This window comes from Tupaia chinensis, unplaced genomic scaffold (assembly GCF_000334495.1).
Source record: "Tupaia chinensis unplaced genomic scaffold, TupChi_1.0 Scaffold000081_1, whole genome shotgun sequence".
NCBI classification, from domain to species: domain Eukaryota; kingdom Metazoa; phylum Chordata; class Mammalia; order Scandentia; family Tupaiidae; genus Tupaia; species Tupaia belangeri.
Genome location: NW_006159542.1, coordinates 2,990,834 through 3,012,745, shown reverse-complemented (window position 1 = coordinate 3,012,745; position 21,912 = coordinate 2,990,834). Strand labels below are relative to the sequence as shown.

General features: G+C 42.6%; 1 protein-coding gene across 2 annotated transcripts in view; it reads right to left on the bottom strand.

The window, feature by feature from the left end:
- UGCG (UDP-glucose ceramide glucosyltransferase) overlaps positions 1-21,912 on the bottom strand; it is a 44,756-nt gene that overhangs the window by 16,347 nt on the left and 6,497 nt on the right. For both annotated transcript variants that reach the window (XM_006142738.1, XM_006142737.1), the window contains one exon: positions 1,436-1,577. In XM_006142738.1, the coding sequence (XP_006142800.1) occupies positions 1,436-1,577 (142 nt within the window). The remainder of the gene's footprint in view (positions 1-1,435; positions 1,578-21,912) is intronic.

The following is a 21,912-nucleotide window of genomic DNA, read 5'->3' as shown; positions in this document are numbered from 1 at the left end:
ACTACTTGGGCTACACTTCTGTAAAAAAAAATAAGAGAGAAGAATCTCTAAGTAGCAAAAATAATTACGGAAAAACTGAGAGAATAGGGTAAAAATTGAGGCAAATCAGTAGAGACTGCAAAAGGAAAATTGAACTGTACTAAAAAGGTAAAAATTTAAAGATAAGTAATCTTGTCACAAGTAATCTACTACTCTAAAAGACCCTTTCAAAAGCAGTGTCTCCAACAGGCAATATAAAAAGCTGCAATAGAGCTAACTACAAAAAAATCAAAGAATACTGGGCTGCTTCAATGGTTAAGGCAGGCAGATCCCACATGGCCAACCCCACGGTTTGAGTCCCAGACCCTATGGTTTGGGAAACACTAGGCACATGTGCATGGGTGCCCAAAATTCTAACAGGATGGAGAAATGGAGAAGAGACTATGGCAAAATCATTTGCCAAGGAGCTCCCCTTAACTTCTACAAGTACAGGTGCCCTTTGACAAAAATTAAAACAAAGAAACCCTCAGTTCTTCTAAAACACTATACGCTAAAAAAATGAATACTTCCAAAGAAACTCCAGAGAAGAGAATACAATGAGTTTATAGATATATAGACTGTAGAGATAAATTGTATGAGCAGTACTATTAAGAATTAAAAATCAGGGACCAGCAGTTAAGTGTAATGGCTATGTCACTGGACTCCCATGTAGTTGACCGTGGTTTGTGTCCCAGACCCGGTGGCTTAAAACTCACGCCAGGTGTGTGTGCATGCGTGCCCAAGATCCTGAGAGGAGAACGGAGGAGAAGGGATTGCAGCGTGCCATCCCCGCTGGGGGGTGATTTCTCGCTTTCTGTCTCTGTCTCTCTCTGTCTGTCTGGCGAGCACACGCGCCCTATAACAGAAACCTCTTAAAAAAAAAAAAAAGAATTAAAAATCAAAACAATAAAGAATTTCTAAAAGTGAGGTAAAATAAAGCCCCACCTTGCCACTAACTGCAACCTATTCTTGCTCCAAGCCAGTTTCTCAAGGGCATTCCTATTTAGTTCCAGTTGTCCTACAACCCATTTTAGGTCACTGAACACTGCCTTCCTATCCACTGCCTCCCCTACCCAAGTTTCACACGACTCTCTTGGAACAAGAAATTTATATTCAAACTACCTGGCACTAGACGGTGAGTTCCAGGAGGTTTACTTGGGGATTTCTATTTCAAATGGGCATACAGGTGGTGAGAAGAGGAATTTATACCCCTTCGGCAGCCCTATTTCTACCCCCATGACTACTACCACCAAGGCTTAACATTTTATGAGGCTGACATCATTGTGAACTGTAAAAACATTCACCTTATACAGTGTTAAAGCTCCACTCTAAGAGTTCACCATGAGGGGAAATCAATCAAAACAGAACAAAACATTACAGTTTAGTCCATTCCCGATGAGTACGACTTTGTACTTACTTTGGGATAATCCAATTCAAAGAACGTTTCCAGGTTGTTGATTAGGTTAGGATCTACCCCTTTCAGCGGTTTCAGAAGAGAGACACCTGGGAGCTTGCTATATGGCTGTTTGTCGGTTGCCTTCTTGTTGAGGTGTAATCGGCTAAAATGCAAACACCACACATGTTATTTCTAGAGAATATATTAGTGCCAAATCAAAATGAAACATGTACCAAGCTATAAATTCTAAGTTTAGATTAAAAATATCATTTATTTAATTTTACTTATCATCATCATCATCATTTTTAACTTGCGACAGGGCATGTGAGTTGGAGGGGAGGTGAAGGGGAGAAAGCAGCCAGGTTCGAGACTTGAACTGCAGTCGACCATGTGGGAGTCCTGTAGTCCTGTGCACCAACCACCATATCATTTGCTGGCCCCCCTAAGTTTAGATTTTTAAAAGTTGACGTCCTCCTAAAATGATAGCTCTGTCGGGCCCCATAGTACAGTGATTAAGTGCTATGCAATGGGAACTGGACCCCACAGAGCTGACAACGTTTCAGATCCCAGTCCCAAGATTAAAATACATGCCAGTCACATGTGCATGTATGCCCCAATTTCTGATAGGATGGAGAAAAGGAGAATAAGCGATAGCATAACCATGTACAGTCGGGGGTGGGGATGGGCTTTTTTTTCCCCCTGTCAAGTGTACACATCTTCTGGCAATGAAAAAACAATAAACAGGGCCAGCCCATGGTGTGTGGTTAAGACAGATGTATCCCATATGGCCTACTGGGCAGTTTGAGTCCTGGACCTGGCAGCTTTAGAAACATGCCAGGCACCTGTGTGTGCATGGCCGAAGTCCTGAAAGGAGAGTACAAATGGAGATGGGATTATGGTGTGATCATTCCTCGTGGGTTGTTTCTCTCCGCAAGCAAAAGCACCCTCCGGCAAAATAAATAAAATAAAGTAAAGTAAAAGGAACTCTGAAAATGAAAGGTAGTAGAACAAGTTAAGCTTCCAGTTTGGAAATATAAAAACTAAGCAGAATGAAATGTTCCAACATAGGCCAGAGTTTAAAGGGACTGCATTTACTGCTGTGTTCTTAGTGCTTAGAACTATACTGGGCATAGATTATATTCAATAAATACATAGTGAAGAAATGAATGGCAGCGTTAGCCCACACAGTAACTGCCCTTCCTTTCAAACGTCCATTGAAGTGGCTGAAGAACTATAAAAATAGGTAAAATAGAATCCTATCCGTACCCGATAAATATGGAAGGGTAACCAGAAGTCTTGGAGAGATTTCTATAATGAACAGTCTAGAAAATATAAAAGGAAATGAAATACCAGGCAGCCAACATGGGAACCAAGAAGATGGGGTAACTGGAACTCCTAATGTTAATAAGCTCAGGATGGCAGGAATAGGAGAGAGGAAAGCTGAAAGTAAGGGGGGAAAACACTCAACTAGGAGAAAAATGTCTATTAATGACGCTAGAAGATACACAAGTGACAGATAAATTGGCCAACCTTCCCACCGATCCATTCCAAGGATGCTTAGCTCCTAATGAAGGAAGCCATGCCAATCAGAGAAGAGAGAATGTGCCCAGTTCACATTGTGCTGTCGCAAGAAGAGATGCCATTCAGCAGAGAGGTGAAGTTAATAAAGGGAATTACTAAAGACTTCCTCCCTACTTCCCATAAGTATACTGAAAGTACTTTTCGTAAGCAAGTTTCCAAGTACTCAACAGTGATTAGACACAAGAACAATCATGGGTCCCTCTCCAAAAGATAATTTAAGACATGTGCATCTACTTCCACATTTTAACATCTCTGAAATCAGTCACATGTTAATATTGCTGCCAAACAGTTGGTAGTCCTCACTTAGTATTGTGAAACACAACCAATGAGACCTTCTAAAAGATTAAAAAAGCAAAACAAAAAACCACTACTGTAGGCCCCATGGCCTATTGGTTAAGGGAGTCAGTTCCCACATGGCTAATCACTAGTTTGAATTCTAGTCCCAGTGGTTTGAAAAACATGCTGAGTGTGTATGCATGCATGCCCCAAATCCCAACGGAGTGGAGAAACGGAGACGAGATTGTGGCTTGGCCTGCCCCATTGGGAGGTGCTTTCACCCCTTCTCTCCCTGTCTCTCTGGTATTCTCTAGTAAAAATAATAATAATACAAATTAAAATAAAAAACCGAGGATCAGCCTATGGCCTAATGACCAGCCTATGGCATAATGGTTACATTGCTGGACTCCCATGGAGTCAACAGCAGTTCAAGTCTCAGACCCAGCAGCTTAAAACTCAGGCTGGGCACATGTGTGTGCATGCCCAAGATCCCAAGAGGAGAATGGAGAAGAAGGGATTGTGGCATGGCCATCTCCCCGGAGGGTTGATTTTTTGCTGTCTCTCTGGTAAGCGCACGCACCAGAAAAAAAATTAAAAACAGAAACCAGCATCAATGTATTTTAGGGCTGATGAAATATACTATGAGTGCATTTATTAGTGGCTCTGGAAATAAACCAGTACTACCATCCAGACCAGTTAGCCACAAGTTCACTCCCAGCTAATTACAGCAGGAGTGTGCTGCAGCAAACACCTTATGTTCCAAATAAGGCCATAAAAACATCTTGATAGAAAGGAAACAGGTTACAATGGAAAACTTTAAAACCAACAGGAAACATAAAGAACAGGGGGACCAGCAGTAAGCATAATGGCTATGTCGCTGGACTCCCATGTAGTCAACCAAGGTTTGAGTCCCAGACCCGGTGGCTTAAACTCATGCTGGGCGCGTGTGTGTGCTTGCCCAAGATCCCGAGAGGAGAATGAAGGAGAAGGAACTGTGGCATGGCCATCCCCCCTGGGGGGGTGATTTCTCGCTTTCTATCTGTCTCTGTCTTTCCAGTGACTGCATGTGCCCTATAGCAAAAACCTCTTTAAAAAAAAAAAAAAAAACAAAAACAGGGAAGTATTAATCTCTGATTCTACATCAAGTATCAGAAAATAATAAAGCACCATGTCTAGCAGTGCTCCTCAAAATGGGGTCTGGTCCCCATGCTGGTTTTTACTGGTCTGCAACGAGAAGAAATTGAGAAAATGCTTTGGAAACTTTGATAACATTGGGCATTGACATGATATTTAAGCAGGTGATCAGCAATTTATTTTTACTGTAGTTTACCAAAATATCAGTGGGACCAGCAGCTGTCATAATAGCTATGTCCCTGGACTCCCATGTAGTCAACCGCAATTCAAGTCCCAGACCCGGTGGCTTAAACTCATGCCAGGTGCATGTATGTGCGGGTGCCCAAAGTCCCAAAAGGAAAATGGAGGAGAAGGTACTGTGGCATGGCCATCCCCTTGAGGAGTGATTTCTTGCTTTCTGTCTCTCTGTCTCTGTCTTTCTAGTGAGCACATGTGTCCTATAGCATAAACCTCTCAAAAAATATATATTATATATATATTGGTTTATGGCAGATTGGAAAATTTTAAAGAACTAATCCTTTGCTACAGTTAGTTTGGAAAATATTGATCTACAGAGTTCATCTAGAGGGCTAGATAGAAGCAAAACCATGATCTAAAATTTATAGAACCACAAAAATGATCACTATTTCATTTTTAACAAAACAGCAGACCAAATATCTAGAGAAACCCACCCAGCACAGAACATTGAGATTGTTGGGGTGAAAAAAATTAGATCATATATTTAATTAGTTGAACTGTCAACGTATTTACATAATTCAAATCACTAAAAATACTAAGAGGTTCTCATAAAAGAAGTCTCCCTGTCACCCCCATCCCCCTTCTGCCCTAGTCCCATCTGGAATGGAGAAGAAGGGATTGTGGCATGGCCATCTCCCCGGAGGGTTGATTTTTTGCTGTCTCTCTGGTAAGCGCACGCACCAGAAAAAAAATTAAAAACAGAAACCAGCATCAATGTATTTTAGAGCTGATGAAATATACTATGAGTGCATTTATTAGTGGCTCTGGAAATAAACCAGTACTACCATCCAGACCAGTTAGCCACAAGTTCACTCCCAGCTAATTACAGCAGGAGTGTGCTGCAGCAAACACCTTATGTTCCAAATAAGGCCATAAAAACATCTTGATAGAAAGGAAACAGGTTACAATGGAAAACTTTAAAACCAACAGGAAACATAAAGAACAGGGGGACCAGCAGTAAGCATAATGGCTATGTCGCTGGACTCCCATGTAGTCAACCAAGGTTTGAGTCCCAGACCCGGTGGCTTAAACTCATGCTGGGCGCGTGTGTGTGCTTGCCCAAGATCCCGAGAGGAGAATGAAGGAGAAGGAACTGTGGCATGGCCATCCCCCCTGGGGGGGTGATTTCTCGCTTTCTATCTGTCTCTGTCTTTCCAGTGACTGCATGTGCCCTATAGCAAAAACCTCTTTAAAAAAAAAAAAAAAAACAAAAACAGGGAAGTATTAATCTCTGATTCTACATCAAGTATCAGAAAATAATAAAGCACCATGTCTAGCAGTGCTCCTCAAAATGGGGTCTGGTCCCCATGCTGGTTTTTACTGGTCTGCAACGAGAAGAAATTGAGAAAATGCTTTGGAAACTTTGATAACATTGGGCATTGACATGATATTTAAGCAGGTGATCAGCAATTTATTTTTACTGTAGTTTACCAAAATATCAGTGGGACCAGCAGCTGTCATAATAGCTATGTCCCTGGACTCCCATGTAGTCAACCGCAATTCAAGTCCCAGACCCGGTGGCTTAAACTCATGCCAGGTGCATGTATGTGCGGGTGCCCAAAGTCCCAAAAGGAAAATGGAGGAGAAGGTACTGTGGCATGGCCATCCCCTTGAGGAGTGATTTCTTGCTTTCTGTCTCTCTGTCTCTGTCTTTCTAGTGAGCACATGTGTCCTATAGCATAAACCTCTCAAAAAATATATATTATATATATATTGGTTTATGGCAGATTGGAAAATTTTAAAGAACTAATCCTTTGCTACAGTTAGTTTGGAAAATATTGATCTACAGAGTTCATCTAGAGGGCTAGATAGAAGCAAAACCATGATCTAAAATTTATAGAACCACAAAAATGATCACTATTTCATTTTTAACAAAACAGCAGACCAAATATCTAGAGAAACCCACCCAGCACAGAACATTGAGATTGTTGGGGTGAAAAAAATTAGATCATATATTTAATTAGTTGAACTGTCAACGTATTTACATAATTCAAATCACTAAAAATACTAAGAGGTTCTCATAAAAGAAGTCTCCCTGTCACCCCCATCCCCCTTCTGCCCTAGTCCCATCTGCTTCCTCAGCATTAATAGTTAGTTACTTATCCTTCCAGAGATTTAAAAAATGCATAAGTAAGCCAATGCATGAACACACACACACACACACACACACACACACACACAATTTCCTCCCCTCTCTTGCATTTGGCAAGGCTGTAGAGCAGAAACATTTGCAAAACATTTAAAAACATTTTCATTTGTTCTCCCCATCTCTGTTTCTGTCTGTATTTCTTTTTATTTTTTCTTTTTATACCAAGAGGTTAGCTTGTAGTGTTACTTCCTGGGATACAAGATCCTACTTTGGAGACAACTTATGTACTATAACTAAGCCTATAGGTACAAATTAAAATATTCTCAAAATGATAAAAGAACATCCATTAGGTCACCAAAACACACACACAACAAAGCCACACCTAGCCCTACGCTCAACACACAGTACTGCTTGTGACCACTCAGTGGAGCTTGCTGGTCGACCACTGAGAGCTCACTAATTGAACAAGCTATTCCAAGCCCTGAATGTACACCAGACATTATCCTATGCACTGAAGACACAATGCCAAAAAGGCACATTCCCAAGGAGTTGTAGGTTGTTTTTGTTTTTGCCACAGGGCATGTGTATTCTACCTGAGATGGTGTGTGTGAGTGTGTGTGTGTGTGTGTGTGTGTGTGTGTGTGTGTGCACGCGCGCATAAATCAACCCCGAGGGTTGGGGGGATGGCTCTTGGGATTTCAGGCATGAATGCACCTAATTTTCAAGCTGCCAGGTCCAGAATTCAAACCTCGCAGTCACCTATGTGGGATCCAAACGCCTTAATCTCCACGTCACCTGCTGGCCCCTTGAGGAGTTGTGGGAGGGAATGGCACACATACAGAAAGTCTTATAAAACTCTTATAAATGTCAACAAAGCCACACTCCAGAGCAAGAATGTATTAACTTTGCCTGCGAAGCGATGGCTCTGGCCATTGCTAGTACATCATAATCCACTCTATGGCTGTTTTTTTGAGTCGTGATCTACAACCCATTTGCTGGAGTCTTCAAAAGTGGCCTCAGTGCTGGAATGCTTCAAGTTGGCCAGTTTTATGAGTGGCTCTGACAGGGTCTTACAGGTTTACTGGTTTCAAACCAGTTTTTATTTCAGGATTTCATATCTGGTTTCTACATTACCTACATCTGGTTTCTACATATGAACTTGAGCCTGTGGCATCTCCACGCTACACACAATTTCTCATGGGTGCCCATTTCCACCCTTGGCCTGACATAGACGACTTGGTCTCTGGCAGGATTCCGAGAACTACCCTTTCTCAGTTCCGGGTTCTTTAGTGAGAATCCAGTTCTCCCTCCTGGCATGCTTCTGCCTTGTAGTCTTGAGCTTTTCTTGTGTATGAGTAATGAATACATTTTATTGATGCATAATGTCCTACTGTAAAATTACGCATTAGTATACATATAGTTCAAAGAATGTTCTCACAGTGAAACTCCCATGTAACCAGAATTGAAATTAAGACACAGTGTTAGCAGACACCTTTAGAAGTCCCTGCATGTCCCCTTCTTCTTACTACCCTCCCCTTCAAGGAAAATCACTATTCTGACTTCCAACACCACAGACTAGTGCTGCCACTTTAAAATTTTTATGTGGACCAGTCCTGTGGACTAGCGGTGAAGGGAGCCAGATCCCACCTGGCCGACTACATGGTTTGAGTCTTGGAACTGGTGGCTTGAACAACACACTGGATGCCTGCACGCATGTGATCAAAATTTCAACAGAATGGAGAAATGAAGAGATTACGGTTTGACTGTGGCCCAACCCAGGGGTGCTTTCTTCCCCTCTCTCTCTGGTAAGTATACACATCCCCTGGCTTACAAAAAATAAATAAATAAATAAATAAATAAAATCCCATTGCCATGAACATTTTTGTGTCTGGTTTCTTTTCCTCAACATTATCATTGTAAGAGTCAACCATGCTGTTACATTTAGTTATAGTTCATTTATCCTCATTATAGTATTTCTTGTGTTAATATAGCTCATTTTATTTATCTATCTTCTGTTGGTGAACAGTTGGGTTGTTTAATGTTTGGGGCTATTACAAATAGCCTTGACTCTGTCATTCCACAAGTACCAGAAAACAAACCCAAAGTTCATGTTGAAATGTAATTGCTGTTGGGACCAGCAGGTGGCGTGGTGGTTAAGGTGCTGGACACTCCCACATAGCTGACCAGGGTTTGAGTCCTGAATCTGGTAGCTTGCTTTTGCTTCCTCTCTCTCATTCTCAACATCTGTCACTCTCTGGTCAAATTAAAAAATGAATGAATGAATAAATAAAATAAAATAATAATTTTTTTAAAAAAGTAATTGCTGTTGTCATAATTTTAGGAGGTGAAACCTTTACAGGTGATTAGGTCCTATGGGCTCTGCACTCATAAGTGGATTAATGCTGTGATTATAGGAGTCGGTTCTTGATAAAAAGGATGAGTCTGACCCAACTTCCTCTGCCCTGTGCACTCTCTGACCCTTCTGCCATTGGATGACATGACATGAAGGCCCTCACTAGAGGCCAGCACATTGCTTTTTGGACTTCCCAAGCTCTAGAACCATGAACCAAATAAATTTCTGCTCATTGTAAATTACCCAGTCTCTGAAATTCTGTTATAGAAGCACAGAGGGTAAGAATCTAGTCTTGGGGCCAGGAGGCATGGTGTCTAAAGCACTGGACTCCCACATGGCTGATCATGGTTCAAGTCCTGAACCTGGTGGCTCGAAACTCAGGTTGGGTGCATGTGTGCATGTGTGCGTGCACATCCAAAATTTCAGGAGGAGAATGGAGGTGAAGGGATTGCAGTATGACCATGCCCTGTAGGAAGAGAGGTGATTTCTCATTTTCCCCTCTCTCTGCCCTTCCAGTGAGCACATGCACCCTAAGGCAAAAACCTTAAAAAAGACTTCTTGTCTCCCCCATTTCCACCCCCACACCTTCAACTTTTAGATAAAATGAAGAAGCCAGACTGGATTTACTCTCCCACTTGAAATGACTTATAAAGATAAGACAAATATGGAAACAACAGGTTTTTATTATAATTTTTAAAAGAATTACTTAATTTTATTAGTGTCGTTGAGGTTTAACTTGCTATAGGGTGTATGCACTCAAGAGAAAGAGAATGTGAAAAAGCAAGTCAACAGGTCTGGGACTTGAATCGCAGTTAGTCATGTGGGAGTCCAGAGCCTCAGCCACCATGCCACCTGCCGGCCCCCAGAACCAACCGTTTTTAAGAAACTAGATAGCAGGTAACGAAAGACAGTGAGTACTGAAACATGGCGAATCCTATATTTGCTTCAGTTTATTGCTTTGAGACAATGTCCAGGCCATGATGGAGGGAAAGGGAACCTGGGCAGGGGACAGCAGGCTGCTCTGAACTGAGGTGATGGGACAAGGGCCCCAAAATACAAAAATACCCAGTTCCCAACAAAATGAAACTGAAAATATCTGGCATGTAATAAAAAAAATTCCCAGGTATGTATGAAGAGCTGGGAATATACAACACTTAATGAGAGAAAAAGTCAGTAAGTGGAAAACAATGCAGAAATATCACTGGGATTGGAATTAGCACTACGACAACCTCACTGAGGGAACATACAGATTTTTTCTTATTCCTCACTCCTTTTCCTTCCTTTCTTTTTTTTTTTTTAAAAATTTACCAGAGGGCATGTACATTTGCTCAATAGAAACAAAGAGACAAAGAGAACAAGTGAGAAAGCACCCCTGATGGGGCAAGGTCATGCCAGAAATCCCTTTTCCTTCAAAATTTGGGGCATTCGCACACATGTTCCTAGTGTGTTTTTTCAAGCCATTGGGTTCAGAACTCAAACCACACAGTTGGCCATGTGAGATGCAGCTGCCTTACCCCCTAGGCCATGGGCTGGCCCAAGATGTTCCTTTCTAATTTTCAGGGTGTGTGTGTGTGTGTGTACTGGGGATCATTATAGCATTTCTGTGTGTTTTCACTAGGAGAGGTGGTTCTCACATGTTCACAGGCCACCTCTCACTCAGAAGCAGCTTTTGTACAGTCTCTAAGCGCACCAGGATACAGACTAGAACCAAATTGTATTTAGAACATTGAGGGGAGAGAGAAGGAAACATCTAACTTTTCCTAGGTGTTGATTCTCAGACTTTCATATCTAAATGCCCACTGACCAGCATCACCTGGGGACTTAGAAATTCAAGAGCTCGGGCCTCACCTCCAGAACTACTAAAACAGAGTCTGCACTTCTCTTTTTATTCATTTATTTTTTTGAGAGAGAGATTTTTGCCATAGGGCATGTGCGTTTGCAGGAGAGACAGAGAGACAGAAAGTGAGAAATCACCCCTGGGGCAGATGGCCATGCTGCAGTCCCTTCTCCATTTTAACAAGGTCTCCAGGTGACTCACAGACACGTGCACGCTTGGGAAGCACTGTGTTAGAACTCCTCTTTGCTATCAACTCTTCCTTGCCTTCACAGACGAGGCTAAAAACGCCTAAAGCTCGTCCTCTAGAAGAAATCACCATGAATGATGAGAAGGAAACCATCAGGCTTGTTTTATTATTATAGAATTGAGAAGTACAGACAGGGGAGATGGAATGTGTGGGAAAACACACAGGGCCAAAAGAAAAAAGATAGATGCACAAACCAATATGACAGTAGGAGAAAGCAAAAGAAACAAAGCGTTAGGGAAAGTGAGAATTCAGAATTCATGGGCCTTGGCTGGTATGGACTAAAGAGGGATGGTGGGGGGTGGGCATGGATGACTCTCAGGTTCAGGCTTAGGTAACTAGTAGTAGTGCCATTCATAAAACCTGGGCACAATGAGAGAGGGAAGAGAGTGATGAGTATTTTTTTTAGCACATTAACTTCAAATAAAGTTATCCTTTTTTTTCCGTAGGGTGTGTGTGCTCACCAGGGAGAGACAGAGAAAGGGAAAGTGAGAAAGCCCCCCCCCAGGGGGGGATGGTCATGTCTCAATTCCTTCTCTTCCATTCTTCTCCTGAGATTTTCAGCATGCAGGCACATATGTCCAGCGTGATTTTCAAGCCACTGGGTCTGGGACTTGAACCGCAGTTGCCCTTGCTGGTCCCAGTAAAGTTATTCTTAAGACAGTAAGTGGCAATATGTCGTACTCAGGAGACGAGTGGCTTTTAGTTTATATAATGCTCACAGGTAGAGATCACAACTCAGTGGACCAACTGAAGATCCTAGGAAGCTGCATTTTCAATCCCAAATAAGCATGACACAGCTGGCAGTAAACCACACTTGAGAAAGCCTAGCCCAGCAAGTAATGACACATAGTACAACACACACTCAATGAAATAAAAAGAGTCTGAATAAATGTTGAATAAATTAGCACACACACGCATGCATAAGGAAGGTTAGCTTCGAGATAAAATGTTGATAGCCAAGGCTGGCTCTGCGGCCTGGTGGTTAAGGCAGCTAGATCTCGCATGTTCGACTGTGCGGTGTGAGTCCCAGACTAAACGGCTTGAGGAACACCTCAGGCATGTCCGTGTGCCCAAAATCCCCAAAGAAGAGAGAGATGGAGAAAAAGGGATTGCAGCGTGACCATTCCCCATGGTGGGGGTGGGGGTGGGGTGATTTCTCCTCTCCTTTCTCTGTCTCACTGGAGAAAGTTAGATGCTCTCTAGCAAAAAAAAATTTTTTTAATTAAAAAAGAAATAAAAAGCCATTCACAGTAAATACATATGTTCTCCCAGGTAGCTGATGCTATTAAGATGGCCAAGAATGAATACACTGCAACTAACAGAGCTCACAGAACCAGTAATGCATGGAGACTGAGAGAGCCCAGATAGTAGAGACCAGAAAGTATAGAGACAGCCAGGATGAGGGTACAGTCAGAGCAGGGTTTTTGGGGTTAGGCTGTTTCCTTTTTTAAAGGGTTCTAGAAAAAACAACAGCAAATACTTCCAAGAAGTCATGATGAAATGTTCACTGAGTAAGAATGTACTTGGCGACCTCTGAACGCTTTTCGTAGACATAGGCAGTTGGTGGGGCATATGGGTAGACAAATAAAAATTACTTATAAAGTAAATGAATGGGAAGTAAGATGTGATAACAATGAATAAAGGCTCATTTCTCCCAAAACCTAACAGTGACTGAAAGGCCCAGAGTATCTCCATCTAGGTGGAGCAGAATTATTATTTTCAGTTTAATTTTTGAAGACTGAGTACATAGGCTAAGGGGAGGGTCGAAAGGTAAAGAGAGAGAAAAGAAAATAATTAACCGCATGACAAGGATACATAGTGTGAAGTCAGAGTAGGTCAGCTGCCAAGAATGTACTAGAACAGCGAAGTTTAGAAGAGGTTCTGTCAGTAAATGGGCGACAGAGATAAATATAGACAGGCAGGACTGCCAGCGAGCACTGGAGGCCTAGCTGAGATCTGAGACCATGAATGTGGAGTAGTCCGGATCCACACGACGTTGTGATTACCCTCTGCAGGATTCTGAAAGTTGAGAGGCTATAAATTATTGGATGGCTTCAGGACAGCAGAGCAGACTGCTAGGAGGCCCTGTCAGGCGAGGCAAGGGGCAAGATAATAAAGTGATGAACTGTGGGTTCTGGGCTAAATGGAAAAGACTCCAAGAGGGGCAGGTGAGGGATGTAAGTGCAGATAAACAGCCCAGGGCAGTCGTTTTCAGCCTGGGCTGCATGTCATAATTACCTAGGGAATTTTCAAAACTCTTGATACCCAGGCCAATTAAATTAGAACCTCCAGGGGGTGAGGCCAAGGAGCAGGTTGTTTTTTTTTTTTTAAACCCTCCAAGTGACTGCAAATGCAATCAAAGTTGAGAACTTCAGCCCTAGGAAGACTGAGGAAGAGACTCTCAGAAAGATCAGCAGGATTTTAGGATAGACTGAAAACAGAAAGCCTACAAAGAAGCCTTACAGTGGTGTGAAAACAGGGAAGAGGAGAGTGAGGGGCTCTCTCCATAGTATTGAATGCTGCCAAATGTTGCTAAGGTTCACAGCAACTGGAGAAATTCCCATACAGACACCCTACCCGATGGAGTGCTTCCGGGACTATTTTTAGGCTACCTCTGGCAATGTACAGTGCACTGGTTTTAGAGCCTGGGCCATGCAGACTGGCTGGGTTGCTATTCCAGCTTACTGGCTGTGTGTCCTTGGCAAGTTACTTCTTCATCTTGTTTCTCCTCATCTTAATTTTTTTTTTTTTAAGGTGTGGATGATAGCACCTACTCAGAGACAGTTGTGAGAAATACAAGATTAAGCCACAAAGTGAACAGTCAATAATCACAATTATTATCCACAATGGGGGCGGGGAACCTCTGTTCATTTCAAGGACATTTCCTACCAAGTGTTACTTCTCTGAATTATCATAGTTCTAATAAGAGATAGGGATATCCAACATCAATGAGACTTATACACTGGAAATCACTATATTTTTAAAAATTTCATATATACTTATAGGAGACTATTATATTCTTGTTTGTTTTTATACCAGAGCTCACATGAGCACAAGAGACAGAGACAAAGAGACAGAGAGGAAGAGATAGAGAGTCTCTGGTCATACTGCAATCCTTTTTCTCCAATTCTCCATCCTGTCAAGGTCCTAGGTATGCATGCATGTAACTAGCATGTTTTATTATTTTTTTAAGAGGTTTTTGCCTTAGGGTGTGTGCGCTCACAGGAGAGACAGAGACAGAAACAGTAAGAAGGAACCTGAGAAACTGCCCCCCAGGGGGATGGCCATGCTGCAATCCCTTCTCCTCCGTTCCCCTTCCAGGATCTTAGGCCAGCATACACACTTGCCCAACGTGATTTTCAAGCCACTTGGTCTGGGACTTGAACTGCAGTCGGCCATGTGGGAGTCTAGAGACACTACAGCTATGCCACCCTGCCCCGCATGTATTTTAAAGACAATTGGGCTGGGACACGAACCCTACCTGATCCTATGATTTCCCAGCCCTTCTGCACAGGGCCTCGTTGCCATGCTACAGGGCCCGCCCTATATTGGGTGCATTAAACCAACTCTTGTGTACTAAGAGTTTAAAGGGGGACAGGGAATGGTTGATTGTAAGCTCCCAATTTTGGTGAAAACAGAATAAGCCGAAACGTGAAATAAAACACATCTAATGCATAGTTGATGGCCAACATTTAGGTTGTTTATGTTCAAATAAAATTGTACCTTATTTAGAAACAAATTTAAAGTTCAATAGACATCATCCAAAAGAATAAAAATGATGCAAGTATGAGAGTAAAAAAATATTAAATATTACAAATGATTGTCCATTAAAAATGGCCTAGGGCTGGCTTGGTGGTGCAGTGGTAATGTGCTACTCTAGAGAGGCTGGATCCCATATAGCAGCTCTGGTTTGAATCCTTGACCCAGTCAGCCTGAAATACACTGGGGACATGCATGAATGCCCAGGATCTGATGGGCTGGAGGACTAGAAGATGGCACCATGGCATGAGGACACCCTACAGAGGTGTTCATCTCTCCCTCGCTCTTTCCCACTCTGTGCATGCATGCATAATGAATAAAGAATAAATAAATAAATAGCCTGTTATTTTTTTCTTTCTTTCTTCCTTCTTTTTTTTTTTTTTTAAAGATTTTTGCTATGAATCCATGTGCTCACTGGAGAGAGACAGATAGTGAGAAATCACCCCCTGGGGGGATGGCCAGGTTGTAATCCCTCCATTCTCTTGGGGTTTGGGGCACACATGCACACGTGCCCAGCATTGAGTTTAAAGCTGCTGTATCCAGGACTTGAACCATGGTCAGCCATGTGGGAGTCCAGAGACATAAGCTGATCCCAGATGGCCTGTTACTTTTTATTTTTTAGCTGAACTCTCCCTCTAAACTGCTAGGTGAGTTCTCAGTTGGGCTGAGAGGCTATATAGTATACAGTCCTGGTTTTCTCTCTCTTTTTTGGTCATAGGGCATGTGCACTCGCTAGAGAGACAGCGATAAGGAAAGTGAGAAATCAACCCCCAGGGTGGACAGCCACATCACAATCCCTTCTTTATTCTCCTCCTGAGATTTTGGGCATGTGCATGTGTGTGCACACCTATACACACAAGCTCAGCATCATTTTCAAGCTGCTGGGTCCAGGACTCAAACTGTAGTTGGCCATATGAAAGTCCAGCACCTTAATAACCACCTGCTGGCCCCACTGCAGTTTCTCTTAATTCCTCTATCCTCAGAGCCTATTTCAAGATGTTATGTGAAGCAGCCACAGGAGGGCTCTGGTAGAGGGACAGGGTACCAACCTCGGAGCTCAGAGGCAAGGGCAGTGTTATTTCTGCTCTGCAACAGTTAAAATGCATAAAATAACTACTGGTTACCATGTAAATCCCAGCAACACCACCTTCTACCGTGAAGACATTTTGAGATTCTAGAAGGGACTCTGATCTATCTTACCCACCTTTATACTCTCATATTTAGCACTGTCCACAGAACAAAGGCTCCACGGCAGTCTTCTTACCCCACTCCAGGTCACAGAAAAGCCCTTCCTCACCATGTCTGCTTGGAAAACCCTTGCTGAGTGGCAGCACGTCCCAAGCATCAAGACCAACAGGAACGAAAATGTGGGGTTTTAACAAGATTGCTAGTTCTCTTGATATAAAATCTCCCTAACTGATAAGTCATTTAATGTTCAGAAATCTGATTTTATGACGCTTTCAGGAATGTACTGGGTACAGAGAATGGGCTTGCTATTTGACTAGTTGGTGGTTTTGATTTGCTTCACTTCTTTTTAAAGAATAAAATGGTTCTGGGCCAGCCCTGTATACTAGTGGTTAAGGGAACTGGATTCCACATGGCCAAATACGGTTCAAATTTGGGCTCCAGCAGCTTGAAAAACACTCCAGGTATGTGTGCGAGCGTGTTGCAAATCCTGACAAGATGGAGAAATGGAGAAGGGAATGTGGCGTGACCACTTCCTATCAAGGGGACTCTCTCCTTCTGTTTCATGTACACATCTTCTGGCAGTAAAATACACATACACAGAGGACCAGGCCAGAGCACAGTGGTTAAGGCAGTAGGATTTCACATGGCCGGATGAGTGGTTTGAGAGTCCTGGCCACCACAACTTGTAAAACATGCCAGGAGGGTGTGCATGCATGCCCAAGATCCTGAAAGGAGACTAGAGGAGAAGAAACTGTGGCAGGGCCATCCCCACTAGGGGAGAGGGGCTTTCTCACTTTCCCTCCACTCCCACCCTGCCCCAGTGAGTGCAGGTCCCCTACAGCAAAAACTAAAAGAGAAATAAATCAATTCAAATAAAAGATAAAATGATCCTGAAATGTAAGTGGACAATTTTGGGGTGATAGAAAGCATAATACATTTTCAACAGACGTATCAGTTTCCCAACAATTTATTTTCAACATTTAAAATCAGGTGCTAGTCATTCTTTATTGGGAAAAAAAAAAAAGGCATCCATGCAATGACGGCTAGGGAGGGGCTCAGCTGCAGGCCAGCAACAGGGGCAGAAGAGGGGTGCAGGTACCATCTGGGGCACCTGGTAGAGTAACTTGGAGCTCCCTAGAGTCCAAAAGGTTGTGAGGGATCAACTACGAGCAAAAGAGAGGCCCTTGAGGTCCTGCTTTCCATCATGAGCGGGGACATCTACGGGGAACACTTCAAAGAACTGCAAGTGGCAGTAAGAAACACTCAGAGGTCCTGCTTGACACTGGAGTTGTGTTACCTTGACGAATCCTAACTGCCTCTTGGCACGAGTGTTTTGAGCCTCTGAACTGATGAGATGGTCTGATTTTAGGCTTGGTTGATGTTTCTTTCCCAGGGTCTAAAACTGTTACTGTCTTTTCTGGCATTTTAGCATATTTATTCTTCTCGTGTTTTAGTCTCAACCCCCTCCCCACCACACACACACACCCCAGTTTTCGATCTAATGGTTTGTACTGTTTCTAAACGATTTCTTTAACAGTTCTGTATTCTCATGCAGCTGTAGTAGGAAGGAGGTCAGATGCGAAGGGAAACACTTGGAGAGAGAGGAGACTCTAAGCAAGGTGGGCAGTCCTCCCATCAGTCTGCTGGCGGTGGCCCTAACACAGCTCTTCACAGCACCTAAGCGAGGCACAAGATTCTCACTCTGAGCTTCTAAGAAAGATGATGGATTCCACAAGGGCAGAGTTCATTTCATTTAACAGCCCTGGCTTATGCTTTTTTATAGTTCTACTGTATGATTCAGTGCCCCAATGTATCTAATTCTAGTTTATCTCCTCTGCTCCCTACCATCAAGTCTGTTAACATTTCATATAAAATTATATTGACTGTCTTATCAGCAGATCCCCTGCATCACAAGGTCCAGGTTGGCAATGCCCAATGATTAAAGACCTTTGTCATTGCTGTTGTGACTTAAGATTGCATTCTGGCAGGCTGTGACTGTGTTTCAGTGTGTGTCACCACTGATGTTACTTCATGTAGCATTTGTCATTTCTCAGACACCAGGGCATCAAAATGGTCTTCATCGGCCACACAAAGCACGCCTCTGCGGCAACCTTAACTTTGCTAACACAGAGTCCCCAGAGAAGGCAAAATACTAATAACTAAGTGAATTAGCTTGGCAAGAAAACACAAAATGTTTTCACTGGACAATGGACTTAGTACTATAGACTATAAAGGACTGCATGGAGAAAAAAACAAAAAACAGGACACCTTTATATATTAATTTCCCCAAAGCAGCAAGGACAACAAAACTCTTGGAGCCAAGAGCCAGCCCCAGGGTGTGGAGCACGTTAAGAGCATGCTATCTTGGTGACAGCCACTAACAAGGCACCCAGCAGAAGATATGGGCCCACCCAACAGTGCTCAAAAGCAGGAAACTCCCCCAACCACTCCAGCAACTCAAAAATCTACTCTACGCATCAGAGGCAAACTAGTGCCATTGTCTCTATCCTCATTTGCATAATCCTTAAAGCTACCCCTAACAAGGGGAGGAATGTTAAAGTTTAAACTATTTTGTGTATAAAACAAAATTCTGTGGAGGGAGGAGAAGGAGGGGACACTTATGCTTTGCATTTGACTGCCAGCTCAGGACAGACCTGGGCTCTGCATTCTCCAAGATCTAAATGCAAAGATTATTTGTGGCAGGATTGGCATTCCCTTCATAAAATCTTGGGTGGAGACATTCCAATTTAACAAAGAATCTATAGATAAGTAAATGACTGGTATAGCCCTGTTCCTATTTTAACCTCAAATGGTTAGATTATAATAAGATAAAGATTGCATTTGGTCCAATTAATTTCACTGAAGTCCCTGGGCATTGAAAGCATCCAAAATTCTGACCATCCACCTCAAACCACAATGCCCAACTGAGACTGAATGAATGAATGAACAAAAATCCCAGTTACTACTGGGGGAAAATTCAAATATTTATGTAACAAGTAATAACTGAGTGCCTCGCAGGTGCAGGAAACACAATACTAACCGAGACAGCTTTAACCTGAAAAGCTTACACTATAACTAGGAAAAGAGACACCTGAACACACCTTTACAGCTGAGAGGGGCATGGCACTGTGGAGGGTCATTAAGAGGGAACACCTAGAAGCCGGCAGGTGGCTTTTCGGTTAAGGTGCTGGACTCCCACATGGCAGACCACAATTTGAGTCCCAGACCTGGTGGCTTGCTTTCTCACTTTCTCTCTCTCTCTCGTCAAATTAAATAACAGTAACAACAACAAATTAAATTAAATAATTATAGTTTTTAAAAACAGGGGATACCTAAACTATTAAGAAACTAAAGTCGAAAATGATACAAATGAGTAAGAGTTAAATAAGACAGGAATGAAGAGAGGAAAGAGAAAAATGACAAAAACAGGCAGGAAAGGATGGCAAGACAGTTCTAAAGAAAGTACACGAACATTCGGGAATGCCGGTCTTTCAATGTTCCCCAAGGAGGAGGTACAAGATGGCTCAGCACTGAGGGGCTCTGTATGTCTCTTAAGAAGTTTACGTTTTAACCTGGAGGCAACAGGAGTCCTAAGATTTTAAGCACATGATCCAAGATCAGTGCTCCAGAAGGATAAGGTCACAACAAGAAAAGTAAAGGGAATGGTGGGCAAGGCTGCAGGTAGATACCAGTCAAAGGAGTTTCAATAATCCAGGGTAGGGACCAGCAGTTAGCGTAAATGGCTATGTCACTGAACTCCCATGTAGTCGACCGCAGTTCGAGTCCCTGACCCAGTGGCTTAAACTCACGCTGGGTGCGTGTGCGTGCATGCCCAAGATCCCAAGAGGAGAACTGGAGAAGGAATTGCAGCATGGTCATCCCCCCTGGGGGGTGGTTTCTCACTTTCTGTCTCTCTGTCTCTGTCGTTCTGGAGAGCACACGCGCCCTATAGCAGAAACCTCTCAAAAAAAAAAAAAAAAAAAAATAAACAAAAAAAACAATCCAGGGTAGACATGAAGGTAGACTGAGCTAATGATGTAAAGAGAAGGGAAATCAAATCAACAGCACTACTGAATACTGCAACTGAATTACAATTATCATTTTGTTCTTTAAAGCCACCACACGATATAGTCCAACTGCATCTTCCCAGGCTCAGGGTAAAAGGGCTCAACTGCTGAACTGCCTGCTTCATTCACCAAACAGTGGTCCTGCAGCCGCGATTCTGCACTGATCTGCAATGATTCTGTAAACGATCAACATCTGATCAAAGTCACAGTGCATCCTCAGAACTAAACCCAGAAAGAAACTCAATTTATTTTCTACCAAGGCTCAGACACAAATATATTTATGAATTTATGGCAAAACTCATGCTATCTAAAAATAATATTCTGGGTGCTAAAATTTATGTGAAAAACAATGTTTCTGAGAGGTTTTTTTTTTTTTAAATTTTTTAAAAATTTTGCCAAAGGAAGCATGACTGCGTGTTGTGGGGTAGAGAGATGGAAAAAGTGAGAAGGCATCCCACATAGGGGACAGCCACACCACAGTCCCTTCTCCTCTATCTCTCCTCTTTGGATTTTGGACACACACGCACACGCACACATGGCTAGCGTATTTTTCAAGCTGTGAGGTCCTAATTCTCGGCCATGTGAGATCCAGCCACCTTTATCATCTTAACAACCATGCAATCGGCTGACGCTAAGACAGGTATCTTATTGCAGTCATCCTGTTACAATAAATATGGAACTTTCATTGCAAAGTTATACATCAGATATCAAAGTTGCTGCTGTACTAGAAACATCAGAAATATCGTGTCTGTGGAAAGCAGAGTTAACCTGAAAAAAATCTCCAGGACTTCTACTTCTGTGGGTAGTTAATATTTATGGATACAAGTACAATTTCCATATAAGCCTGGCTCCTTCTGTCAATTAACAGAAAAGATAAAGCACGCAACATTAGGACATTATGCACAGAGGGGAAAAAGGATAATCCAAGAGACTGCAGAAGAGAGAAGAGAAAAAGAATGGCAGTAGAAGAGAATAAAGCAAGGTGTCCCGCTTAGAGGTCCTTATCATCCAGCAATATGGGTCCCAAGGGCTAAAAAGGTTAGAAGACAACTAGTTCCAGACTTTTACAATTCATCTCAGTCATTAAGCTATCAAACCACACTACTGCCCACAAAGAAGAAGAGAAAGAAAGCTAGTCATGAAGATCACTTAAGCAGCTCTATCCGCTGAGGCTCCAAATAAAGTTATTTTTAAGAAATTAAAAATCCTGGGGCCAGCAGGGGGAATGGTGGCTAAAGGCACTGGATTCCCACATGGCCGACCATGGTTCAAGTCCTGGACCTGGCGGCTTGCTTTCTCTCTCTCTCCCTCTGTCCCTCTCTGGTCAAACTGAAATAAACCAATTAAGAAAGTTAAAAATTTTTAAAATAATTCTTTGAATAAGAAAAAAAAAGAAAAAGAAATTGAAAATCCTGGGCTAACACCCTAGAATTTCAAATGGCTCTAGTCTTACTAAAAATCTTACAAATTGGAGGGGCCGTCAGATGGCGTGGTGGTTAAGGGCGCTGGACTGCAGTCTGAGTCCCAGACCTGGTGTCTTGCTTTCCCTTTCTCTCTCTTCATTCTGTTCCTCTCTGATCAAATTAAAATAAAAAAAAACAAACAAATAAATAACATTAAATACTTATTTAAAAAAATCTTACCAGTTGGGCTGGCAGGTGGCATGGTTGTTAAGGTGCTGGACTACCTCATGGCTGACTGTAGTTCAAGTCCCAGACCTGGCAGCTTGC